Source organism: Nyctereutes procyonoides, unplaced genomic scaffold (genome assembly GCF_905146905.1).
Source record: "Nyctereutes procyonoides isolate TBG_1078 unplaced genomic scaffold, NYPRO_anot_genome, whole genome shotgun sequence".
NCBI classification, from domain to species: domain Eukaryota; kingdom Metazoa; phylum Chordata; class Mammalia; order Carnivora; family Canidae; genus Nyctereutes; species Nyctereutes procyonoides.
The window spans coordinates 8519323-8546582 of NW_026575020.1; the positions used below are offsets into that span (position 1 = coordinate 8519323).

Below are 27260 nucleotides of genomic sequence, written 5' to 3' on the forward strand. Positions count from 1 at the left end.
CGCGGGCGCACGCGCGCGCACGGCATGCTGGGAAGGCGCCCGCGCGGCGGCCATTTTGTCTTGTCGGCTCCTCTTTAGAGGAGGCTTTTGGGCCTGCGAGCGGGCTGAAAGGGTTGGCGACCGTGTCGCCGGCGTTTCCTTTGGCGGGTGCCAGGGCTGGTGGGAGCAGCCGCCCGAGGAAAGCACCATGATTTCGGCCGCGCAACTGTTGGATGAGTTAATGGGCCGGGACCGAAACCTCGCCCCGGACGAGAAGCGCAGCAACGTGCGGTGGGACCACGAGAGTGTAAGTCCCGCGGGCCTTGGGTCTGTGCCCGGGCGCCGTGGGGGAGGGGAGCGGCGCGGGCTGGGGCCCGGCCGGCCGGCGGCGCGGTGTGGGGCGCGGGCCGCGCGGGGTCGACTGTCTGATCCTGTGGCGGCGAGGGAGGAGCCCGCCCGGGTCCGGGGATGAGGATGATTTGTTGTTGTTGTTGTTGCTTTAGTGTTGGGGAAGTCCAGGAGGGCCCTTGGCACGCTCGAAGAGCACCTTAACGAGGCAGGGAAACGCGGGAAAGGAATTTATTACATTTCAGAGGCTCTGGAGTTTTCGCCTCGTTATGAAACGGGGGGGAAAAAAGATAAATTCTTCCGTTATTTGGGTGGAGCGTCGTATTGAGAGCGAAATTCCTGGCCAGGGTTGCTGGTAAAAATCGCGGCACCCTGTTTATCCCTTCAGTAATGGTTCGATTTCGACGCTTCCGTGAGGAAATTTAGATTTTTAAGAGGTCATGGAACGTGAAGGTAAGGTTTCCCGTGATGATTTTACAGATACTGTCGGCGGGGGGGGGGGGGGTGCAGGACGTTTTAGGAAGCCCTTCATGTAGGCGGTTGTCAAGGGCTTTTTCTTTCACGTAAAACACTCCTTCGATAAGAGTACACGTATCTTGATGAGCTCTGAGAAACGTAAGAATTGTTGAATCACTGTATTGTACACCTGAAACTAACAAAAGTGTTCGTTATACTTGGATAGAGCAAAACTCACTTGGTCCTTCTTTACCTTTTGAATAGGGGTAAATAGAAACCCGGTTTCACAGGTGAGACTTGAGAGGCTGCCCGAGGTCTCTTGGCAAGTTAAGTGGCAGAACTAAACCCAATATTGGTAGTCTTGTTCACCTTCCACAATTCTGTCGAACTGACTCTCTGCGGAAGCCAGTGCATTTCAAGTGTTTTGAATACGGAGCGTTATGGTTATGTTAAGTCTCAACTTGAAGAACAGGCGTAGATTTTTTATTTTGTTTAGCTTGCGGTTATAATCAAACAACATGGTAATTTAAAGGCAGTTACTAATCAAAATGTATATACTACAGATAGGCTTTTTTAAGAGGCTAGTTGCTTACTCTTTTTTTTTTTTTTTTTTTTTTTTGATGTAGGTTTTGGTCAGAGTAAAATTTCTCTTTTGCAACGCAGGAAAATAAGCAGGTGCTACATGAGTCCTTTCCATGTCTTAACAAATAGTGGCTAAAGCTGTATTGGAGTGTTGCTTGATTCCAAAATAGCGTGAAGGATTATGGTAGAATTTATTGTGTGCGGTCAAATTCACACATCTGTCACTGACCTCAAGAGAGGGGAAGCTTTTGGAAAGCCTGCCTGCCTTTCTTTTCCTGTTGGTTTTGTTTGTTTGTTTTTGTATTTTGACATTGGGTTTTTCTCCCTGCTTGTTAAAATAGGAAGATGAGTAACTTTGTTGCTTGTTTTGACCCTCTTTCTAGGCATTTGTCAGAATGAAGTCAGGTGCTTTGTTTTTTTTTTTTTTTTTTTTTTTTTTTACTACTTAGGAATCTTTCCATCTTGCCTTGCAAAAAAAAGAACATTATAATTTAGGACATTTGGATTAAAGAGAAAATTGCTTTTGATTGCCTGGTCATCAATTGGAGTAGTCTAACATCTATGCCTCCTTGGTTTTGAAACTTTGTGTTCCTGATTGTATTTTACTGCCACATTGCTTTCTATACCTGGGTTTACAGTTAGCAGTGGAGCTGTGGAATAGCAACTTGGTCTTATATCATTTCAGCTACAATCCTTCTCTTATGCCTTTAATGGTAGGTTGCACTTCATTCTCTATTCAAGTATTTGAAAAAGTCAATTACCGATTTCATATTCACATCTGTCTCGGGGTGGGGGTGGGGTGGCAGGAGGAGGTTGGTATTGACCTGGAACAAAGCACATGGCCTAGTCTAACTATGACTGAATGACTCCAGGGTATAATAAAGCTGTGGAAGCTCAGGGCATCATTTCCGGGTTATTTGCATAGTCTTATGCTGTTGGTTGTTAGTGGTAAAATCTTGGAGGAATGGACAACCCTAGCATATACCGTAAAGGTTTCAGGATCACTGCAACCTGATATTACCAAATATTTTTACATTCCTATTCTAATCTTGAAAAATTTCCTTGCTACATTTGCACTAGATGGGAAAAGCTATTTCGGCTGGGTGAAGTTCTTTTGTTTAACAATTGAAACGGAAACTTTACCTTAGTGGTAAAGGTACTTCTTGGAAGTCTGTGACTGACTTGTGGAATTTGTTTTATTTTTTATTTTTTTTTTAATTTTTTTTTTTTTAATTTTTTTTTTAATTTTTATTTATTTATGATAGTCACAGAGAGAGAGAGAGGGAGAGAGGCAGAGACATAGGCAGAGGGAGAAGCAGGCTCCGTGCACCGGGAGCCTGACGTGGGACTCGATCCTGGATCTCCAGGATCACGCCCTGGGCCAAAGGCAGGCGCTAAACCACTGCGCCACCCAGGGATCCCTTTTTTTTAATTTTTATTTATTTATGATAGTCACAGAGAGAGAGAGAGAGGCAGAGACACAGGCAGAGGGAGAAGCAGGCTCCATGCACCGGGAGCCTGACGTGGGATTTGATCCCGGGTCTCCAGGATCGCGCCCTGGGCCAAAGGCAGGCGCCAAACCGCTGCGCCACCCAGGGATCCCTGTGGAATTTGTTTTAAATGCAGATTTCTGTACCTCATCCATAAGAGATTATGATCTGTAGGTCTGAGGGAAAGCTCCGGAAATCAGGATTTTCTTTAAATGGCCTCTTATGCATTCTAAAGCTTGTGCACTACAGTTTCCTGACACACCTGGGTTTTTAGTTGTGAGCTAGTAGCACTTGAGGCTTCATTTTAAGTGAAGGATGCTTCGGTGATGCTAATTATTGGTTTTTCCTTTGTTTGTAATGGTGTATATACGGAACCACTATCCTGGTTGAATCTTGGAAAGTGCTTTACTGGGGTTTTACAGGCCTTTCCAGCCAGATTTGAGAGGAAGTTTTCAGCTAAAGTCAAATCACTTTTATTTTATTTTTTAAGGTTTTGTTTATCTGTTCATGAGACACAGGGAGGGAGAGAGGCAGAGACACAGGCAGAGGGAGAAGCAGGCTCCATGCAGGGAGCCCGACGTGGGACTTGATCCCCGGTCTCCAGGATCACGCTCTGGGCCACCCGGGCTGCCCTTAAAGTCAAATTACTTTTAATACTATTGCAAGGATTCATTCATATATCTTACTGCCTTGTTTATTAATATTTTACATTTCCTTGAGATTAATATTTTTGCATAAAGCAGTTTATTTGCTCTGTCCACAGCAAAGAAGAAAGCATGTGATTTTTAACTACTTCTTGTGAGTACCTTTCAGTTAGTGTCCACTTGGGGATATTTCTGTGTTTGCCAGAGAAGGCATGAATAAATAGCTTTCACATTAGCTGAATAGATTGTAGGGAATTTCTCCCTCAAAAAATTATTTATGAGAGGAGGGAGAGGCAGAGGAGGGGAGAGAGAATCTTAAGCAGGTTCCATGCCCAGCACTGAGCGCAGCACAGAACTCTGTCTCACGACCCTAAGATCTTGACCTGAGCTAAAATCAAGAATTGGACACTTAACCCACTGAGCCACCCAGGTGCCCCCTATTTTTTATTCTTTTTTTTTTATTTAAAGATTTTTTTTATTTTTATTTTTATTTACTTATGATAGTCACACACAGAGAGAGAGGCAGAGACATAGGCAGAGGGAGAAGCAGGCTCCATGCACCGGGAGCCTGACCTGGGATTTGATCCCAGGTCTCCAGGATTGCGCCCTGGGCTAAAAGCAGGCGCTAAACCGCTGCACCACCCAGGGATCCCTATTTTTTATTCTTTGCATGGGACTTTGTTTGTTTGTTTGTTTATGACTTTATTTATTTATTTGAAAGATTTATTTATTTATTCATTCAGAGAGAGCGAGAGAGGGGCAGAGACATAGGCAGAGGGAGAAGCAGGCTCTATGCAGGAAGCCCGATGTGGGACTCGATCCCGGGTCTCCAGGATCACACCCCGGGCTGCAGGCGGTGCTAAACCGCCAGCAGGGCTGCCCTGCAGGGGACTTTAAAGTTTGGTATAGAATCTTCATTATCTTTTGTATAATATAACAGGAACTTTGTACTTCAAAAAGAGGTTTTTACATTGTAAATCTCAACCCAGAAATGAAATTATTTAACTGTTGACTTACCTCTGATTCTGATAATATCCAAAATGAGATTTCTTTTATAATTTATCAAATTCAAGTATGCCCCCTGTTTGGTGAAGATTTAATAATTTAGGAAGGTAATTGAACTAAATGTTCTTTTCTAAAATCTTCAGGATGTTAACAAATATTTTCATTGACACTGAAAACTATTTGGAAAGGAAAAGCTAAAGCTCTGTCCACATTTTTACTTGTAAACTTTGAAAACAAAAATTGGTAATTATAGTGCATCACATCTAAGTATTTCACTAGATTTAATTCAGAGTCACCAAAATATTCTGTCAGAAATGTAGGCATTTCTGGTCGTATTCTGTAGTACATGTTAAGTGTTGGGCTTCTTCAAATTGGCAGCAGTCTATGTGTTGTATATGTATGTAACTATTGTTTGCTTTTTCTTCCCAAAACATATACAAAAGTAGAGTGAATATTATAATGAATTCTCTATGTAACCATACCCAATGCAACATTATCAACACATTGCCAGTATTGTCTCTATATTCCTTATCCTTTCCTTTTTTGAAGCAAATCTATCATTTAAGCTTTAAAGACATCATCATACATCTCTAAAATACAAGGATTTCAAGAAGGCGTAACCACAATACTATCATCACATTGAAAATATTAAGGTATTTCTTTAATATTTGATTCCTTTAAGAAAAATGTGTGTCATTAGAGTTGATTTCTTCACAAAGAGAGAGAGTAGCTTAAGTTAGTAATAATAGTGCTTCATTGTTTTATGAAATATGTTTAATTTTTTCATCATTTCTCTTTTTTTAAAGAGAAAATTTTGTTTGGAGGGGAGGGATGGAGGGAGACTCTTAAGTAGACTCTGTGACCAGGGGTCACGGGGCTCCATCTCATGACACTGAGATCACCACCTGAGCAGAAACCAAGAGTCGGCTGCTTAACTGACTGTAGCATCCAGGTGCCCCCCAGTTTTCTCATCATTTCTTAGTTGTAACTTGGGGAAATTTATTGTATTCATTTATTCAACGAAAATGTAGCACTATAACAACATAGGCATTTGGCTTAAGAGCATCATCAATCTGGTGGCAGATATTATAAAGGAGTAAACGTGCTTTTGTAAAACAACATGTATAGGGTCTAGAAAAGCACACATTAGAGGGGCATCTAATAATCTAGACTGGCGTATGTACTTGGGAAAGGCCTCTTACAGTGACCCTTAAGTACTGGGACCTGAAGGATGGTAGGAATGACCCCAGGGAATGGGAGAGAAGACAGATGTTACTAGAGGCTGGAGAAAATCTTAGGCCTGAAAAATTGAATAGTGTTACAACAGAGTCATTGTTTTTGTTGGGGCAGAGGACGTGTGGATAGATGGTCGGGAATCTGTGTTTGAGTGCTTTTTATAAGCCTTGTTCAAAGTTGGGATTGAATTACATTGGGAAACAATTGAAGACTTCTAAGCAGGAGGTTGAATATCAGATTGACTGTTGTCAACATGATGAATTTTTAGATTACCTGAAGTAGAAATTGAATAGATATATTCTGTTGATGATGTGTTTATAAAATGGAACTTGTTATCTCATGGAACCAAAAATGTATCCACGGTTGTTAGTAACTTAGAATACCAGAGAAACTCTCAAAGACATCCACAGACAGTATTTTAGCTAGGGGCCTGTATTACAGTTCTGTTAGAGCGTATTACAGTTGTAAAGACATTTATATGTCCTTTAATGATTTGAAGGCTTTACGATCTGTAAATAACTATCTGGCCTGACTGTTGGGTGAGAAACAACTAGGAATTCAACTGACTTGGGAAAGCACTTTAACAAAAATAATGCAGGCGGCATTGAAAATATTTGATTAGCTCAAGGGAGAACTGTTTGATTCAGGTGGGTGTAGAAAGACAAAAATCAATGTTTTTCTTATTTTTAAAACATTTCAGCGTAACTGTGCTTACAGAAATATACTTATATTGGTTAATAGAATGCAATATAAGTTTAACTTATCCTACACAATTTGGACCAAAAATTGGTACATGGCTTAGGCTTTAAAAGAATTTGCAGTCTGATTTGTTTTTCATCTGTTACAAATGTATATAAAAGATCAATAAGGTATTCTTAAGGTACTTTTGTGATCAGAAGTGGTCTAAATCGATGACCAGAATGGATTGTGCCTTGAAGAATTGAAGAGTAAATGCTTTAAAAAAAAAAAAAAAAAAAAGTTTGTTAACGGTGGAGGTCTCAGCAATATTCTGAGTTTTCTGAGTTACTTATGCTTGCTTGTTTTCCAGTGTGTGTTAAGTCCTCTTTACATTAAATAATAGTTAAAGATTGATTCCATTAATATATTGGGAGGGAATTGATTTTATTATGTTTTCCTTTGAGTTTAGCATCATTAAAATTATTACTTTTAAAGATTTTGTTTGATAGTGAGAGCCAGAGAGCACAAGTGGGGGGGGGGCAGCAGGAGCGGGAGAAGCAGGCACCGCTAAAATTATTTTTCACCAGAGGAGACATGCTTACTGTGAAAAATTAAAATTTAACTTAGAAATAAACTGCCCCATGCTGGGTGTAGAGATTACTTAAATGAATTTTTTAAAAAAGAATCTTAAAAAAAATAAAGTGGAATTTATTTTAAGTGACTTTTTTTTTAAGTGACATTTTAAAAAGTAGAATCCCCTCCCAATGACAAATTCCCTTGGAAAACTTAAAAAAATGTTATGTGTCTGAGCCTGTCCTAATAACTTAACAGACATATACCCATGTATATATGTGTGTGGGGGTATATATGTATGTATATATATGCGAAAGCTATAGGTAGCTCAATATAATATTATGTAATACATAAACATAAACGTTTAACAATTTTCATTTTTATTGTGGCATCTTTCCTTGTTGGTACATAGAAATCTACCTTAATTGGGGTACCTGACTTGTTTAGTTTGTAGAATGTGTGACTCTTGATCTTGGGATCTCGGGGTTGTGAGTTTGAGCCCCACATCGGGTGTAGAGATTACGTTAAAAAAAAAAAAAACTTAAAAAAAAAACTTTCCTTAATTTTTTTTTTCTTCACTGGTAGTAAATTCACTAAAGGATGATTTTGAGATTGAACTCTTCTCATCAGTGATGCTACCTTAGATTTATCAGGAGATGAATGACAAGAATCTTGGCTATCCCACTCCCTTGGTACCTATTACCCCTTCCACCTTGGTTATCCGATTGTTAGCTCCATGATGGATATTTAGTGAAGGCTTGCTGACTAAAAGATTGTTAGTATTTTTAGTTAAAGATCTTAGTGGGGGATCCCTGGGTGGCTCAGTGGTTTAGCACCACCTTCGGCCCAGGGCGTGATCCTGGGGACCCGGGATTGAGTCCCACATGGGGCTCCCTGCATGGAGCCTGCTTCTCTCTCTGCCTGTGTCTGCCTCTGTGTGTGTGTGTGTCTCATGAATAAATAAATATATATTTAATAAAAAAATAAATAAGTTTATTTAGTATATAAATAAAATCTTAAAAAAAAAAGATCTTAGTGGGATGTCTGGGTGGCTCAGTGGTTAAATGCCTGCCTTTGGCCCAGGGTGTGGTCCTGAGGTCCCGGGATCCAGTCGCATATCGGGCTCCCTGCATGGGAGGGAGACCTGCTTATGTCTCTGCCTCTCTCTCTCTCTCTCTCTCTCTCTCTCTCTCTCTCTCTCGGTCTCTCATGAATAAATAAATAAAAATCTTAAAAAAAAGAGAGAGAGAGAGAGAGATCCTTAGTCCCTGGGGTGGGTTAAAAGAGGCAGTCTAGGGGTGCCTGGGTGGTTCAGTTGGTTAAGTGTCTGCCTTTGGCTCAAGTCATCATGATCCCAGGGTCATGGGATCAAGCCCCACATCGGGCTCCCTGCTCAGCTGAGAGCCTGCTTCTCCCTTTTCCTCTGCAGCTCCCCCTGGTTGTGCTGTCAGATAAATAAATAAAATCTTAAATAAAAAAAGCAATCTAATTAACTAGAGTTTAATGAGTAGAGTAACATTTTGATGTGCTTACAGTAGTATCTTAAGGAGTGTTGAAGAATGGAAAGAACATATAGAACCTGATTAGAAAAGTGGGTTCTAATCTGGATTCTGTAAATAGCTAGATGGCTTTAGGGCAGGTCAAATGGTTGATCTCCCTGGTCTCACATGGGGTGATCGGACTAAGTTGTAAGTAGCACCTGGTTAGCCCACTGGCAGGCATGTCTTACCTGGTGTATATAGTGCCTAAAACCATTTTTTAAAAAGTAACTGAAGTAGTATTGTAAAAATCAGACAAATTGCCCGGCTCTCCCAGTGTAACAAGCATATAATTTAAAGTGTTATAATCTCCTGTGAAATAGTCTCCTTTTTTAAATATTAGGAAACCGAAGCAGAGTTAAAGTCTGTAGTTCACAGTGGGTGTCAGCCCCAATTGAAACTCTGCACTTTGTTGTCTATGTATATGTTTACCCATGCCCATTTCATACTGTTACTTTTTTCACATATTGTTTTTGTTTTCCTTATGACTGGAATGTCTTGCAGTCTTTTTACTTCTGAATCTAAGTACCAGTTCAGGCTTTACCACCTGATGACCAGACATTCCTGACTAAAATCACTTCTGTACCTGGTGTTGCATATATATTCTAGTATATTGTATTTTTTGTTTTTGATTGTCTTCATTAGACTGATCTTGAGGAGTGGGGCTTACTCATTCTTGGATTTCCTGAATTGTTTTTAGCACATAGTATTAAGTGATTGTTGAAGTGCCATTTTTTACTTGTTAAAATTAAACTGTCACTTAAAGGCCACTTTATTATTATTTTTTAAATTTATTTAAGTAATCTCTATACCCAGCATGGGGCTCAAATTCACAACCCCAGGATCAAGAGTTGCATGCTCCACTGACTGAGTCAGCTGGGTGCCCCTCTTGTTTTCGTGATGAGCCGTTTTTGAGGATCCTAGAGATTGACACAGTTTAACTTTTTTTTTTTAAATTTTTATTTATTTATGATAGTCACAGAGAGAGAGAGGCAGAGACACAGGCAAAGGGAGAAGCAGGCCCATGCACCGGGAGCCCGACGTGGGATTCGATCCCGAGTCTCCAGGATCGCGCCCTGGGCCAAAGGCAGGCGCTAAACCGCTGCGCCACCCAGGGATCCCAAGATTGACACAGTTTAAACAAAGGAATAGTAGTCTTATATTAGTTATGATAAATAGGAACGCTATTAAAAAACAATAAAATCAAAATAAGATGCACAATAGTAAAGTTTCATACCTATGAGTGCTGTATACTAAATTTAATTTTAAATTATATTACCATACAATTTTTAGATGTAAATAATGGTAAATGCTGGCAGTAGCTATTACTAAGCTCTTATATGTAATTATTACAGTTATTGGAAATTTGTTAATTTTTGAGCCCTTGAAACCAGGGTTAATAGTCTGAAAGATAAATGGCATACCTTGTCTCTTTCCTCCTCCCTCAAATAAAAGAGATGCCTAAATATTTTTTAAATTGAATATTGGCATTGGTATTTTATTGTGATACACTTAATGTGGGTGCCCAGTGTAACAAATCAGACTTTTTGATAATTGGGAAAGTATATAGCATTTTTATTTTTTTTTATTTTTTTAACTAATTTATTTTTAAAGATTTTATTTATTCATGAGAGACGGGGGAGGGGGGGCAGAGACATAGGCAGAGAAAGAAGCAGGCTCCATGCAGGGAGCCCAATGTGGGACTCGATCCCAGGACTCTAGGATCCTGCCCTGGGCCGAAGGCAGACGCTTGACCACTGAGCCACCCAGGCATCCCAGTATATAGCATTTTTAAATGTTACATGGGCACTGAAAGTTTGGACATAATTTGAAAGAACATTAACTATTTAGACATTTAGGAATCTTTTTAATAATTTATAAGAATACTGTTTACGTTGCAAAGAATAATTTTAAAAAAACAGTATTTAGAAGAACTGCTAAAGAAAAGAAAATGATACAAAGATACTCTTGACATGGCTATGTATAACAGGATAATATTAATATAAAACTAAATCTGTTGTTTAGATATGATTTTTGAATTTTTTTTTTAAGACCCTGAAATCATGACCTGAGCCGATAAGCCACCCGGGCACCCCTGATTTTTGAATCTTTGCTCTTTACCTTAATTCTTGACACAGTTTATGGAACCATATTCAAGTGTGAAACAGTTGACCTTTGGGGTGCTTGATTGGCTCAGTCAGTAGAGCATGCGACTCTTGATCTTGAGGTTGTGGGGTTTGATCTCCACAATAGGCGTAGAGATGATTTGTAATCTCTGCTCCAAGTGATTTAAAAGTAATTTCTATGCCCAACATGAGGCTCAGACTCAGAACCCTGAGATCAAGGGTTGCATGTTCTACTGAGTCAGCCAGGTTCCCCATGGAGATTGCTTTAAAAAAGAAAAAAAAAAAGAGTTGATCTTTAAGGAAGAATATAATTTCAAATTTAACATCCAGTCCTAACATCCAATCCTCAACAATGAAGTATTATACGAAAGAGACACTTTAGAATTGTGCTTAACAGTTTTTGGTTTCCAGTATATAGAATTAAATATCGGGGATCCCTGGGTGGCGCAGTGGTTTGGCGCCTGCCTTTGGCCCAGGGCGCGATCCTGGAGACCCGGGATCGAGTCCCACGTCGGGCTCTCGGCATGGAGCCTGCTTCTCCCTCTGCCTGTGTCTCTGCCTCTCTCTCTCTCACTGTGTGCCTATCATAAATAAATAAAAATTAAAAAAATAAAAGTTTAGAATTAAATATCAACTAGAGCAGTCTTGAGATGGATCTGAAGAAGTTTCGAAAGTGGAGAGAATTAGAAGTTGGTTTCCTGATTATAGTCTGCTCCTACTGTAGGAGCCTGAGCCCATCAGGAGTTGCTCAGTAAAGTGCTGGTGTATGTGACAATATCCAGTACATTGTAGTTAGTTAGTTGAAGTCTGGATCTTGGGCAGCCTGGGTGGCTCAGTGGTTTAGCGCCACCTTCAGCCAAGGGCGTGATCCTGGAGACCAGGGATCGAGTCCCCTGTCAGCCTCCCTGCATGGAGCATGCTTCTCCCTCTGCCTGTATCTCTTTCTCTCTCTCTCTCTCTCTCTCTCTCTCTCTCTCTCTCTCTCTCTCTCTCTCTCTCTGTGTGTGTGTATGTCTCATGAATAAATAAATAAAATACTTAAAAAAAAGTCTGGATCTTATATTGATCCAGATTGGTCTAAATAAATGTTTTTAATAAATAAATAAATAAATAAATAATAAATAAATCTATTTATTTATTTATTATTTATTTATTTATTTGAGACACAGAGAGAGAGAGATGCAGAGACACAGAGGGAGAAGCAGGCTCCATGCAGGGAGCCCGATGTGGGACTCGATCCCAGGACTCCAGGATCACACCCCGGGCCAAAGGCAGGCACTAAACCGCTGAGCCACCCAGGGATCGCCCTGTTATTTGTAATTTAGATAGTGATTTCCAAATCCTAATCTGTAAATTGGTTCTGGTCTTTAATAAATTTAGAACAATAATAACAGTGTAGGTTTTTTGTTTTTATTTTAATAAAATTTGGTCTCTGGGTATCTTTTCCATATTTGTTGTTGCTATGTGGGGAGAGCAGTGATTAAAAGTAGATAGTGGAAAATATTAGTAACTCTTTGTCCATCCTGCACATTTTTTACTAAAATCTGGGAGTTTGAAAGTCCCTAAATTAACGTCTTTTAACAAATGAAATCGTTCTTACTTGGTTAAAAGATAAAAGCTTAAGAAATGAGACAGTAGTAATTTGGCACCCTTTTCCAATATACTTCTAAAGCTGAACAATTCTTAAAAGTTAAGTACCTTTGTTTTTCTTCACTAGGTTTGTAAATATTATCTCTGTGGTTTTTGTCCTGCGGAATTGTTCACAAACACTCGTTCTGATCTTGGTAAGTGAATTTTCTGTGTAGCCTTTATCAAAGTATGATGTAAAATAAAAACTAGTACTTTATAAATTTTGAAAAGTTTTCTCTTATATATAAGGTTTGTTGATAAAATGATTTTCTTCCTGGCTTAGATTTTTGAACGTATTAATAAATGCCAGTCTAGTTAAACATGGTGGCTTAAGTGAACATACGTGTCTATTTCCATTCCTTCCCAAAACCCTCCACTAAAATGAAAATTTAAAAACGAAAAAGGTATAATCAGAAGAGGAGATAACAGTAGAGATATCAACACATTTTTTGGAAGATGACAAGCGGATGGAAGAGTAGCAGCAGATTCAACAGAGCAGAGAAACCTGTACTCTAAAAGCCTGCAGAAGGGGATAATAAAAGGAAGTGAGTGTTTGATCAGCAGAACCCTGGACAGGCTCAGCATTTGGAGGCACCAGGTACCATAGCAGTCAGAGTTGAATCATGGGGCTGAAAATGAAAAATTAGTCTAGTTTAGGATCTCTCAACCTTGACATTTGATATTTTGAACTGGATAATTTTGTTTTAGGGGGGCTGTCCTGTGCATTGTAGGACGTTTAGTAGCATTTCTGGCCCCACTAGATGCCAATAATACCTCTCAACTGTGAGAACCAAAAACCTCTCCCAACTAAAAAGGCAGTGCCAGATGTCCTTGAAGGGACTCTTAATATCTGTGCATCTCGTGATTCTACCTCTCCTACCCTTGCCCCTGAGGAGACACTAGGGGGTGTTTTTCTATAGAAATTGGACCGAGACTGTAGTTCATCTGAACCACAGAAAGATAAAAAAATTGAGTGAATTTTCTTTTCCCAAGGATGGTATATAATTAGTATCATTCTAGAAATATAAAAGAGAAGTTAATTCATTAAGCATGATGCTTGCTCTAGAGCATCAGAAACCCATTGGGGCTGGACGAATTTAGATATTGGGATTCCAGACACAGCACAGGGCAGTAATGAGTAAAATGAGACTTCTTAAGAGAGTTAAGTCTATATTCTTAATAGTGGGGTTTTCCCATTCCCTTCCTCTGCCCTGTTCCTAGAAGGATACAGCCAGATGTTTTTCCCCAGGCAGAAGAGAAGAGGATTCTTTAGAGAAAGTGAACAGTTCCAGAGAAGTGATCTACAGGTACTGACCCTTGGGGAATCTAAAAGAATTTTGCTGCTGATTTTCCTGTGGTAAAGCCCATTATAGTTGACAAACCCTGCCTGTGCATACCAACTTCCAGTTAGATTTTGGAAGTGATTTGCCAGCCAAGGAATACCATTTAGACATTTGAAGGAAACCTTCAAACAATAGATTAGCCAAAATCAACAGGGGGAGGGGGGGGTTAGTGGAATTAGAGATGATAGGGAAAGTAGAAGAAAAGATACTGAAATTTTTTGTTTTTAAAGTAATCTCTATACCCAACATGGGAACACCTGACCCTGAGATCAGGAGTTGCATGTTCTATCTACTGAGTCAGCCAGGTGCCCTAAGATACTAAAAGTCTTAACTAAATTTAGTATCTTTGGAGAAATATGAGAGGATATCAGGAATAGGGTGTTATTATAAAAAGAGAACTTTTGAAAAACCAGAAAGAGCTCTTGGAAAATAGGACTGAAGAGTCTGAAATAAAGTCAGTGTAAAAGTTTGAGAATAAAATCAAAGAAATTTTCTGGAATATTGGGTGATCCGACAGAAAAAACTAAAATTTGAAGAAATTCTATCAGTACAACACTAATTAGGAGTTCTAGAGAAAGCAGAAGGAAGGACATTAAAAATTTTGCAATACTGAAGGACATTAGATTGAATGTGTCCTTCAAATGCTCAGCGCAAAGGATGAAAAATGATCCATCCCAAGACATACCACTGAAATTTCAGGGTGGTGGGGGTGGGACAGGGACACATAGGATTATAAATCAGCATGGCCTCAGATTTGTCAGTAACAACACTGGAAGCTTGAAGACTTTGGAGAATCACCTTCAGGATTTTGAGCAAAAAAATATTCCTAGGTTAGCTATATAGCCAAACATTCAAAGTATGAGAATGAAAAAAGACATTTTCAGACATGCAAGATCTCAACAAATTAATCTCCCATGATTCTTTTCTCCGGAAACTCCACCAACACATGGGTATAAAACCAAGGAGAAAAACGAGATCCAGTAAACTTCATCCAATACAGACCAGAAAAGGAACCTCTCAAGATGACAACTCTTACTAGTAGTGAGTTTAGAAAATACAGAGACCAGATCAAAGCAGAATAGAAAGCTCAGGGGCAAAACTGAAGCTGGTTATCTGATAGATTTGGAATCTTGAGAGAATCTCTGTAGCTGACTTTAAAGTGTTTGAGAAGAGTTCAGAATTACAAAAAACTAATAAACGAAAATTCCAACAGAAAAATGAAGTATATCCTAAGTCGTCATAATGCCCCTTTTGTTTGGCTCAGCGGATAACAGTTCTTGCACAGTCAAAATATAAAGTGTTTATTTAATCTAAAAACTTTTTTGACATAAAATTTCGATGTCTAAGATAAACCAAGAAAAAAACTGAATAGTTTAGAAATGTGGAAGTATATTCCAGAAGGCATAAGTGACATGAATGAAATTGCCTTCTGGAAATAGGAAGGAGTAGGGCTCAAACATCCTTGTACTTATTTGGCTTCATTTGTGGATGCCCCAAATTAGTAAAAGATGAGTGGTAGACCATTGGTTCACCCTCATCACGGTTTTTTCAGGTGACATTGGGTACAATTTCTTTCCTCCCATTACCTCCTTTTTCTTCTCTTTTCTTACCATATAGTTGTTCTCCATTATACTGATCTTAAAGATTGAGGAGAACGATTTTCATGTGTTTACTAGGGCACATTATTTTGTGGCTCAATTTAGGTAATACAGATCATTCTGTGATAAAATGGGTCTCTCTCTCTCTCTCTCTCTCTCTCTCTCTCTCAGAACTTCTTGTTTTGGTGCGAGAAAAGGCTAACATCACCAATAACTTCTACAACCATATTTCTCATTCTTCCCCCCCCCCCCCCCAGGTCCATGTGAAAAAATTCATGATGAAAACCTTCGAAAACAGTAAGTTATCTTTTTTGGTCATTTCCCCTTACTTAGTAGTTCTTTGTTTTTTTGTTTTGTTTTTTAAAGGTTTTATTTATTTATTCATGAGAGACACAGAGAGAGGCAGAAACACAGGCAGAGGGAGAAACAGGCTCCATGCAGGGAGCCCGATGCAGGACTTGATCCCGGGATTCCAGGATCATGCCCCGGGCCGAAGGGAGGCACTAAACCACTGAGCCACCCAGGCATCCCCAAAGGCAGACTCTCAACCACTGAGCCACCTAGGTGCCCCTGTTCTTTAGTTTAAAGGGGACAAGGATTGAAGAAATAACTAGAATTAGTATAAAATGAATGTCTTAAAAAAAATAAAATAAATAAAAAAAATAAAATGAATGTCTTGCTGAGGTTATTATTCATTAGGTGGGGTGGTAGAAAGTCATAGTTACAAAAGTGATACAATCATTTTTGAATATGAGCACCATAATAATATGTACCATACGAGTACATATTATATGTGTAAGTTCTGCTGAATGCTAAGCTTTTTTCCTGTATTATATTTGTTTTTTATCAGTCCTGATTTTAGAAATAAAACTTGTCCTGGGGCTAGGGTCACAGATCCAGTATTGTGATAGAGCTGGTGTTCAAGCACCTAGATTTTCCATATTATAAAATCCATGCTCTTAACCACACATAATACTAAGTACTGCCTTCCCTTTATGAGGTTGGATAAGGGACTAGAAATGGAACTTTTTTTTTAAGATTTTATTTATTTATTCATGAGAGACACAGGGAGCCCAACGCGGGACTCGATCCTGGGTCTCCAGGATTCCGCGCTGGGCTGAATGCAGCACTAAACCACTAAGCCACCCAGGCTGCCCAAGAAGTCCATTTCTAGGGATGCCTGGGTGGCTCAGCAGTTGAGCATCTGCCTTTGGCTCAGGGTGTGATCCCAGAGTCCTGGGATCAAGTGCCACAGAGAGCTTCCTGCATGGACCCTGCTTCTCCCCTCTGCCTGTGTCTCTGCCTCTCTCTCTCTGTCTCTCATGAATAAATAAAATCTTAAAAAAAAAATGGACTTATGCACCCGGTTTACTCTTCAGAGTAAATGCAACAGTCTATATTATAAGACTAGTTAAGATAGAATATGTGAGTTATAATGGATAAAGATTTGGAAAGAAAGAAATTCTTGTTTGTTCTTAACCAGGTATGAGAAGAGTTCTCGTTTTATGAAGGTTGGCTATGAGAGAGATTTTCTGCGATACCTACAAAGCTTACTTGCAGAAGTAGAACGTAGAATTAGACGGGGCCATGCTCGTTTGGCATTATCTCAAAACCAGCAGTCCTCTGGGGTGAGTATGAAATTAATTTGTAGTCTTTGTAAAGTGTCTTTGTTCTCTGGAGACCCAGAGACCTCCCTAGTATTGAAACTTGTGGTCAGGTTCAATAATTTGTGCTCTAGAATGACATAAACTTAAAAGTAACTCATTTTTTCCAGTCTTTATTAGTAATACTCATTTTGCTACTCATTTAGATTTTTCTCCTAATTATTAGCAACTAATAAAATATGTAATTGAGTACCAGAAAATGAAGGTTACTGGGTTACTATCCTTGTGACACAACATTTTAACTTTTTTTTTTTTTAAAGATTTATTTATTCCTGAGAGACACAGAGAAAGAGAGAGGCAGAGACATAAGCAGAGGGAGAAGTAGACTTCATGCAGGGAGCCCAGTATTTGTTTTTTATTTATGATAATACGTTTTATTATCTCTTCAATAGGCAGCTGGCCCAACAGGCAAAAATGAAGAAAAAATTCAGGTTCTAACAGATAAAATTGATGTACTCCTGCAACAGGTAAGAATTGTGTACATGAACAACAAAATATTTGGAATAGACACTTAACCAAATAAGATACAGGGCTGTCAAATACATATATGTAAAGTTGCTCAAAGTCATTAGTCTTTAGGAAAATATAAATTAAAGCCACAATGAGATATTTATTGTATCTCTGTCAGAATGGCTAAAATTAAAAAGACCATTCCAAGTGTTAATGAAGATGTGGGCAAACCGGAACAGTCCTACACTGCTGGTGGGATGTAAGATGGCATAACCACTTTGGAAAAAGAGTAGGTTTCTTAAAAAGTTAAAAAAGATCCACCATGAATCATTCCAGTCCTAGATATTGATCCAAAAGAAACAAAAGCATATGTTTACAGACTTGTATATCTATGTTCATAGCATCTTTGTTCATAATTGGCAAAATCCCTAAACTGGAACCAGCTCAAATGTTTGTCAGTAGGTGAATGGATAAATGCTATGATGTATAGTAGAATAGTGCTCATTAATAAAAATGAATCAACTACATGTAATACTGAGGGTAAATTTTAAGATAATTAGGCTGAGCAAAAGAAACCAGACTAAAAAAAAAAAAGGAATAAGTACATAATTCCATTTTTTCCCCATAATTCCATTTATATAAAATTCTAGAAAATGGAAACATCTATAGTGACAGCAGATCAGTAGTTGCTCAAGGAAGAGGTGTACTACAAAGATTTGGGGTGATGCATTTGTTCATTATCTAGATGAAGGGGTTAGTTTCATGGTTGTCAAAAGTTATCAGATTGTGCACCTTAAAAATATGTAGTTATTGCATGTCAAATATACTTTATTAATGCTGTAATAAAAAGGGTTGATTTAACCCAAAGATACTTCAATAAACAAAACCAAACGAGAGACCCAAAACAACTCGAAAGGCTAACGAAGTTTGGGGAAGAACAGAAAAATACTTGAATAGTTGGTTAGAAAGGAGTCTTGACTGCTTTGCCTTTTTTTTTTTTTTTTTTTAATTCCCTTAGATTGAAGAATTAGGATCTGAAGGAAAAGTAGAAGAAGCCCAGGGAATGATGAAATTAGTTGAACAGTTAAAAGAAGAGAGAGAATTGCTTAGGTCCACAACCTCGGTGAGTAGCAACCTCATTTTGATTTATCCCGGCTGTTTAGCTGTGAATTACTAGGACCTCTTCCTATTTAACAGTTTTCTAATGTTCTAAATCAAGAGCTGCAAATTGTATCTTGAGAAGGGCCACACAGTAAATAACTTTTAAGTTTGCAGTCCACAGGGTCCCTGCCAGCTACCAAGCTCTGGCTTTATATTATGAAAGTAGCTTTGAATAATGCATAAACATTTGAATGTGGCTGTGTTCCAATAAAACTTTATTTACAAAAGCAAGCTTCTAGCTGCTACGTGCCAACCCATGGCTTAGATCATGACTATTCATTGGGGCCTGGGTTGGTCTTTCTCTCTCTCTCTTTTTTTAAAGATATATTTATTTTTAGAGCGTAAGCGTGCAAGTGGGGAAAGAAGGAAAGGAAAAGAAGCAGACTCCTCACTGAGTGGGGAGCCCACTATGACCCTGAGATTATGACCCAAGCTGAAATCGAGTCGGTTGCTAGACTGAGCCACCCAGGCGCCCCTTAATTTTCTTGTTAAAATAAATTACCCCGTACATATTTACCTTAGCTCAAAATTGGTATACTCAAAGTATTTTCTACTTTTTTTGTATTAATTAGAGAATGTAATATGTATGTTTTGGATATTGATGGTAGGATATAATTGGCCATTGGTTCCTAGATATTGAATAGGATATGTACAGATTATGCTTAGTGAATTCAGTTTCCTAAGCATTTTAGGGGAAAACAATTTTTTTTAAAGATTTTATTTATTTATTCATGAGAGAGATATGTATATATAGAGAGATGAGGCAAAAAGGCAGAGACACAGGCAGAGGGAGAAGCAGGCTCCATGCAGGGAGCCTGACATGGGACTCGATCCCGGGTCTCCAGGATCAGGCCCTGGGCTGAAGGCAGTGCTAAACCGCTGAGCCCCCTGGGCTGCCCCAATTTTTTTTTTTTTTAAGTAAGCTCTATGCCCATTGTAGGCTTGAACTCACAACCCTGAGATCAAGAGCCACATGCTCTACTGACTTAGAGCACATCTTTAGCCTTTTTGAACCTAAGAAATGAATTTGGACTAGAATAGGTACCTTTCTGAAAGACAGTTAACCTTTTTCAAGGTGGTGTAAGCAATTCATTCATTACAGTTGAGTGATGGGGTCTCAACACTTCTTCTTAATATAGAAAGTTGGTTGCTGTTGCCTTGCTTCCTTACTCTAAAAGTTGATTAGTTGCTGCTCAATATTAGTGTTTTGGGGAAATACATGGAATTAGAAATCTATTCTAGATTTTAAGTACTATTTTGGATTTTGTTCTCTCTTCCTCAGATGCTCTTCTAATAAACTGATTTATCATTTTAGACGATTGAAAGTTTTGCTGCCCAAGAAAAACAAATGGAAGTTTGTGAAGTATGTGGAGCCTTTTTGATAGTAGGAGATGCCCAGTCCCGGGTAGATGACCATTTGATGGGAAAACAGCACATGGGCTATGCCAAAATTAAAGCTACTGTAGAAGAATTAAAAGTAAGTTTCTTTCAAGCATGCACTTTAGCCACAGCTAATTCTCTGTTTTAGGAGGGCTAAAAATTGATCACATAGAGACATAGGTCTCTTGTTGATATTTTGCTTCTGTGTCTTATTTGAAACTGATGATCCCTATAAAATTTTACTGTCCATCAAATTATCAGAGCACTTTATTTTCTTCATTCTCTTGTGTCAGGAATTTGGGAGACTATCCCTAAGGACTTTCAAGTAATAACATCTTGCATACAAACATGGTGTTGGAATTTCTACATTTTTCTTTTAGGGTGTGAAATTCCGTAAGTTGATCTACACATGCTTTACATTAGGTAACCATTATTTGATAGTGTCTTTAAGGGTATTCTATAAAAATCAAACTTGATTTCTTTCAGGAAAAGTTAAGAAAAAGAACTGAAGAACCTGATCGTGATGAGCGTTTAAAAAAGGAGAAACAAGAACGAGAAGAAAGAGAAAAAGAGCGGGAGAGAGAAAGAGAAGAGAGAGAAAGGAAAAGACGGAGAGAAGAGGAGGAAAGAGAGAAAGAAAGGGCAAGAGACAGAGAAAGAAGAAAGAGAAGTCGTTCACGAAGTCGGCATTCAAGCCGAACTTCAGACCGAAGGTGCAGCAGGTCTCGGGACCACAAGAGATCGCGAAGTAGAGAAAGAAGGCGAAGCAGGTATATAGAGCATGCAGGACGGTGCCTAGTGTGTAACGACTATGCCCTGAACAGTAGCAATTACCAGTGTTATCTTTGTGGTACTTGGGAAGTTCTTAAGTATTGTCAGGCATTAGGATGGAGTATGAGAGTAGAATCAGTAAGCCAGTCTATCTTCAAGGCAACTTCTTTTTATTTCCCACCAGTCTGAAGAGGTTTGATGCACTCTTCCTAGGATGTGCATGTTACCAGATGGACTCTTTAAGTGATTCTATTCTCACTGATTCTAAGAAGACATTTAAATTATTATAAGTCACTTTGGTAAAGTTACCTACTTTTGCTTTGGATGACATCATGCAGAACCTAACTAAAATATTTTGTAATTCTTTAAAAATATGGAAAATGAAATCCATTTTACTGTTTAAGAGTTGGGATTGAAGAGTTTTAAAAAGCACAATGATAGGGGTGCCTGGGTGGCTCTGTCAGTTAAGCGTCTGACTTGATTTCAGCTCAGGTCATGAGATAAAGCACCACATCGGCCTCCATGTTCAGCATGGAGCCTGCTAAAGATTCTTTCCCTCTCTCCTCCCCACCTGTGTGTGTGCTTGCCCTCTCTTTCTCAAAAAAAAAAAAAAAAAAAAAAAGATGATTACTAAGTACTATTTGAGAAATTAAACTTAGATTTTCAGTAATTTTCAATTCTTAAGATTTCTACTGTAAATATGTATTAGTGGACTCTGTTTGCCTTTTAAGGATACTTGATCTTGTTAATGAACGGTGTATAATTGTCGAAAGATTTTTTTTTTCTCATTGTAACATCAGCTGAAGTTGTTTTTCTTTTGTTTTCAATTGTGAAGAAGTAGAGATCGACGAAGAAGCAGAAGCCATGATAGATCAGAAAGAAAGCATAGATCTCGTAGTCGGGATCGAAGAAGATCAAAAAGCCGGGATCGAAAGTCCTATAAGCATAGGAGCAAAAGTCGGGACAGAGAACAAGATAGAAAATCCAAGGAGAAAGGTTAGTTTATGTAAAAATTTAATTCATTAATAAGAGACTATTTCACACTCTTGTCCCCACTCACATTTCTTTGGGCACAGGCAGAGTTCCATTTCAAACTATATTCTTTATACTTACCACAAACACCATTCAGTAGGAAACAGGCATTATTTTCCCCTTTTCTGCTCTGATTTGTGTGAATGATTGTTGACCTGGTGTTTCCTTAGAACACGTTAAAACCACATCCTTCATTTGTTAACCTGAAGGTTTATTATCCCTACTTTTCCAAGTATTGCATTACCTTTCAGGGTTATTAGGCTATAGAAATTATTAGCTTGTTTATTGGCAACCTTTTTTTTATCTGCTGTGTGTTCCATAGTATGTCTTGCAGAGTAAGTGTGCTGTGTTGCATTGGTCCTCATGTGCAGCCTTCATTTAACTCTGTAATTAACTTCTGAGTTTGCAGAAGTTGAATACCTTACCTGTGTCTTAACCGTGTTTTCTATTGAAACAACATGCTCTTTCCCTTCTACTTTTCCCTTTGGTTTTCTGTGGCATTCCAATGGCTGGAATGCACTATTCACTGCACTGTTAATGGACTTTTTCATTTTGTCTTCGGCATGTTTTCACATGGATATTCTCATCTTTTAGCTTAGTCTTTACTGAAAGATAATTATTTTAGTCATCAGGATCTCCTTTCTGTATTTTCTTTAGATTCTTTGAGCATCTTTCATTTTGTATTGACTGGGCCGTTCTGCTTTGCATGGTTTTTAGGAATGAGAGCAAGGGCCTATTTCTAATTTTCTTGGCTCTCCTTGTTCCATCCTGTTCTGCTCTCTGTGTCCATGTTCAATCACCCAACATATGTGCTGCTGTGTTTTGAGTTTATTAAACTGGACTTTTATGTGACACCCATTTCTTAATTTCTTTTATGGAACTATTCTATGGTTTTTGTTTTTTTGTGGGTTTTTTTTGGGGGGCAGACATAGGTTTTTGTTAGACTTAGAGAACTAGCAGCACAAACACTGGACACTTTTGGTCTTACACTTTCATTCTTCCTCAAATAGGTATACCTTTTCTTTTAAAAATATTTACATATATTTGGATTTTTCTGCAACATGGAGCAAATTAAACTTACTGTCATGAGCTTTAAGATTAGAACTTAATTCTGTGATTCAACACACAATTGCTACAAACGATTAACTGATTTGACATTAGTCCTAAGAAAGTTTCACCCAGCCTTTTTTAAAGACTTTTTTAATATAATGTATCTTTTGGGTGAAGGGTCTAATCTCAAGATCCAGACAATGAATGTCAGAGATCAAATTAATCATTTGTCTTTGAGAAGAACTAAAGCTCTTTGCTATACCATACTTCATGTCACTTAAAATAGTTGGATTTGTTCTCGGGAACAAAAGCTAGCTAGCCTTCATAACTGTCTGTGATCCGATGAGCAGTAAATGGCTCTGGCCTGACTAAAAACAGACATGTTTGTGTCATTTCTGGATAGAGCACAAAGATGTCCTGAATTGTTGAGCTATAATAAAATCCTAATGGTAATAATGACATCATAGAATTACTAAAACATTTGCTTAAGTAAATAAGCTGCACTGTGTTTGGTTTATGGAGAAACAAGGATTATTCCTGGTGAGGTACAGAGGAAGGGAGAGATTTAATTTGGAGAAAAGCTCTGCATCAGGTCCACCTTGAAAGATTGGGAATGCATTATAGATTTGTCTTAAACTTGGGGATCTCTTTTAGAAATGATACAATTTATTGACTTTTGAAAATGCATGTAGGCATTCAGGCTCTCCTAGGTATATAAATGACGGAAGGCCTGAACTCTGCAGGAACAGCATTTGATAATGGCACAAGAGGCAGAGTTCACTATTCCAGGTGCTGTGATGGAAGCACTTCAACTCCACAGTGAAAAGTGGTTTCTTCCACAGACCTATATTTCTTAACACCAACCAATTTAGAGTTCTCTCTCTGTCAAGAGAGTTTCCTTTTTTAATCTATAGCCCTGAAATCCACCGTACTTTGTGGATGTCCTTAGGACTATTAAGATCTACCATATCTACATAGGGCAGAAGATAAGATTATTGGACTGACTACTAGTCCTCTACGGGGCAACAAGACGACTCTTCTTCATTGAAGCTACCTGTGCACCGGAGAAGCCCATAAGGCACAAAGGGAGGACTTTCCCGCAAGGTCAGTTAGAGCACACTGTACTGGCACAGTTCTCATAAGTCGACGGACAGACATGGAGCAAGTCCTGCAGTCAGCCACTTGGACTTTGCTTCGTGTGCATTTTGCAAGTCTTATGGACTGAATATGCTCCTTCACATAAGTTCTTCAGTTCTTCCATTCTTTGAATGAGTGCCCCCTGCCACCACCATATTTTGTTTTCATTACCATCCCTCTCCCAGTTACATGCTGTTGTGTCTTAACAACTTTGTCTAGAATCTGTAGAGGGTTGTGCTTCTCTTAAAACGTCTTTCTGTCTATGAACTACTCTGCTAGACCAGCTATTCTTAACGTAATTTTAAGGGGAAAAATAATTTTTCCACAAAGTTTGTAGTTTGCATTAACATTTTCTGTAGAAATCATTTGTTAGGCAATACTTGGAACTGAAAAGGCTGGAATATACTTGCTCTGTGTACCACTTTTTGCCCCTAGTCTGAGGTTTACCATTCCAAGGAAAACAGTGGGAGAAAAAGTTGAGATTTACTTTTTCCATTCTTTATTCACAGCTGAGTTGAATTTTATTTTTCTTCTTTTGGAAAAACAACTCTGAGATGGCATATATATTACTTTTCTTAGCAAAGCACCAAAGTTCAGTACTTGGATTGAGATCTGAGATCCACTTTCTTTCATTGGGCTTTTTCCTTTTAGGTATTCAAATATGTACATATGTAAGTAATCTTTTGTATTAAAAAATTTATAGTTGGAGAAACATGCCCATTAAGTGTTCGGCTTTTCACCTTTTGCAGTTACTGTTTTTACTTTTTTACCTTCATAATTTATTTCATGTGAACAGTTTTTGTGTACTATCTTCCATACCTTTCCCATTGCGTTTTGATGTTCCTTACGCAATTTGAAACTTACTTAAATCTTAGATCCTGCAGTCATTGGAGTTGCCCGTACTTAATAGCTTTTCACCAGTTGGACAGAATTTGACTCCAGTTTACCTTTTGCTTTCTCTTAATTCCCAGTTCAGCCCTCTCCCTGTTTCATAAATTACAAATTTTATCCCTTTTCATAAATTACAAATTTTATCCCTTTAATAGATTGACCAAACTGTGTTACTTGCAGTCTGTGGGAAATAATTGTCTTTTCTCTCTCAATTGTTTCACTTTTCAAAATGTCATGTATGTATTGTATTTTACTTTAAAATCCACGATCAATGTCTTCTTTTATGGCAGAAAAGAGGGGATCTGATGATAAAAAAAGTAGTGTGAAGTCCAGTAGTCGAGAAAAACAGAGTGAAGACACAAACACTGAATCAAAGGAAAGTGATACTAAGAATGAGGTCAATGGGACCAGTGAAGACATTAAATCTGAAGGTGACACTCAGTCCAATTAAAACTGATCTGATAAGACCTCAGATCAGACAGAGGTAAGTGTATTGTTTCTCACTTTGATTAGGGCTTTTTGTTACTGTTTGACAGTGCAGCGTAAGTATGCACAGATGAAGATGGAGCTAAGCCGAGTAAGAAGACATACAAAAGCATCTTCTGAAGGAAAAGACAGTGTAGTCCTGCAAAACATTTTGAGGTACATTGTTTTGTCTCAGCTATTTTGTAGCAGACTCGTGCCCCCATTAGTGTGCCTCTTTGGAAATTATTGCCCACGTTTGTAATATAGTCGCCATTGAAAAGTTAATTATCCTTTTTTTTAGGGATTTTGCTGTCATTTCTTTTTTTTTCTTTTTTTTAATAAAAAGGTTGAACTGTTTTTTTTTTTTCTTTTTGGTATTAAGTCCATCTTGTGTTGGTACATTGGCAGAGACATATGCTTTAAAAACTTAAATATTTCTGAGGCACATGTTGGACTACTTTGTTTTAATTAAACTGCTAGTATTTCTTTGTCAAGGATGTTTCTAGTTTTTTGCTTTATTGCCTTGCATTCTAATGCAGTTTGTTCTGTAACTCGAGAGCCAGTAGCATTGGATTGATGGAAGTGTAGGGTTTATGAATTATTGCAGCTGACTACCATACCTCACACAGCGTTGGTGTTGTGAGCGGCCCATGAAAAGCCAAATTAAAAATCAAGGATTCAGTCAAACTAAGCAGGTACTCATGCCAGGTACTCCTTTCTCTACCCACATCCATGTTTGAATGCTATTGCCTGTGATCTTTACGCTTAACTGTTGTGTATCTTTTTTGTTCTTTACAAGAAGCACAGAGGGGTTTTTTGTGTATTGCGTGAAAACTTAAATCAAATGTTAACAGAATGGAATTTTTTTTCAACTATATGTAGGGATGCAGTGGTGCCCAGAATTAGATATCTTTAAAGAATTTTAAATACAATAAACACTTCATATTATTCGCCTTGTTACATTCAATGCAATTCTCAAGTCTTTAAAGAGGTATGTGTTTAATATTTCCTACGGTGTAGGAGCATTTGCAGTCAGCCATAGGTACATAGGAAGTAGTCAACTGGCTGATACGTTTAAAGCGGCAGTGAGTAGCAAGGACAGATACCTCCAATCTGTGAAACACAAAGATCTGATGGATCATATAGAATGAATTTGGATTTTTAAAGAACTATGAAAAGTTAGGTTTTATAAGAGTTCTTAAAACCTATAAATTATTCATTCTTTGGGCTAGTGGCTTGGGATAAAATAAATGAAAGGAAGTACCAAATTGGTTTGTCAATGGCTTTCTTCTTCTAGGACAGCAATATTATAATGTTCGTGTGTGAGCCATTCACACATAGGCAAGCATACACAGGCACAAGGCTTTAAGTCCACACTGATGCCTTGAGAATTAAAAAGAATACAAACATTCCATATACATATGTTAATTAGCAGTTAGTGACTGGGCCAACACTTAGTCATAAAAATTTGCCTTTTACATGTCGTCTAATTATCATTTTTCCCCAAATTTTGCATTGTAGGACTACTGTTCGAAGATTTTTGGAAGAAAACTGAAAACGGCTTAAAGTGAAGATCGACATTAAAATGAGGTGAAAGAAAACTATAGTGGCATAGAAAAAGTATAAAGCTCAGTTAGTTGTTTTTTGTTTTGTTTTTTTTTTGTTTGTTTTGTTTTGTTTTGTTTTTTAATTAAAAATTAATTCAGGACTGATGTGACCTTACCAGATTTCAGAACATGTGTTGATAGCATATATATGCCACTGAAAACTTAGGTCCTGTATCATATTTTTTTCTTTAAGACTTTTTAAGAAATATTACCTAAACATGTGGCTTGCTCAGTGTTTAATTGCAAGTTTTCATTCTTGGACTTTGAAAACAGGATTAAACGTTAGTATTTGTGTAAATCAGACTAAGTGGGATTCCATTTTTACAACTCTGCTATACCTAGCCTTTGGATTTAGAAGTGAAAATAAAGTATCTCTGACTTTCTGTTACAAATTTGATTGTCTCTGTCATTGAAAAGTTTTAGTATT

At 38.1% G+C, this 27260-nt stretch overlaps 1 protein-coding gene across 9 annotated transcripts; it reads left to right on the forward strand.

Annotated features, from left to right (window-relative positions):
* The first annotated feature begins 16 nt into the window (after positions 1-16).
* Positions 17-27225, forward strand: LUC7L3 (LUC7 like 3 pre-mRNA splicing factor). Of its 9 annotated transcripts, XM_055322599.1 has the most exons (12): positions 37-286; positions 12373-12439; positions 15483-15522; positions 16709-16853; positions 17282-17356; positions 18358-18462; positions 19816-19977; positions 20367-20650; positions 21487-21647; positions 25052-25192; positions 25298-25403; positions 26748-27225. In XM_055322599.1, exons 1-12 carry the CDS (start codon positions 188-190, stop codon positions 26779-26781), a joined length of 1419 nt encoding a protein of 472 aa, XP_055178574.1. In that variant the 5' UTR covers positions 37-187; the 3' UTR covers positions 26782-27225. The 9 variants fall into 9 exon arrangements, with proteins under 9 accessions (XP_055178625.1, XP_055178593.1, XP_055178580.1 ...); XM_055322618.1 differs by lacking the exon at positions 25052-25192 and having other exon boundaries at positions 35-286; XM_055322591.1 differs by having other exon boundaries at positions 25298-27225.
* The last annotated feature ends 35 nt before the right edge of the window (positions 27226-27260 follow it).

Bases quoted from the DNA above. Each gene is read 5' to 3' on its own strand.
- LUC7L3 (XM_055322591.1), top strand. From the start codon at position 188: ATGATTTCGGCCGCGCAACTGTTGGATGAGTTAATGGGCCGGGACCGA. The intron at 16,854-17,281 runs GTGAGTATGAAA...TCTCTTCAATAG, and splicing joins AAAACCAGCAGTCCTCTGGG to GCAGCTGGCCCAACAGGCAA. The intron at 21,648-25,051 runs GTTAGTTTATGT...CTTTTATGGCAG, and splicing joins TAGAAAATCCAAGGAGAAAG to AAAAGAGGGGATCTGATGAT.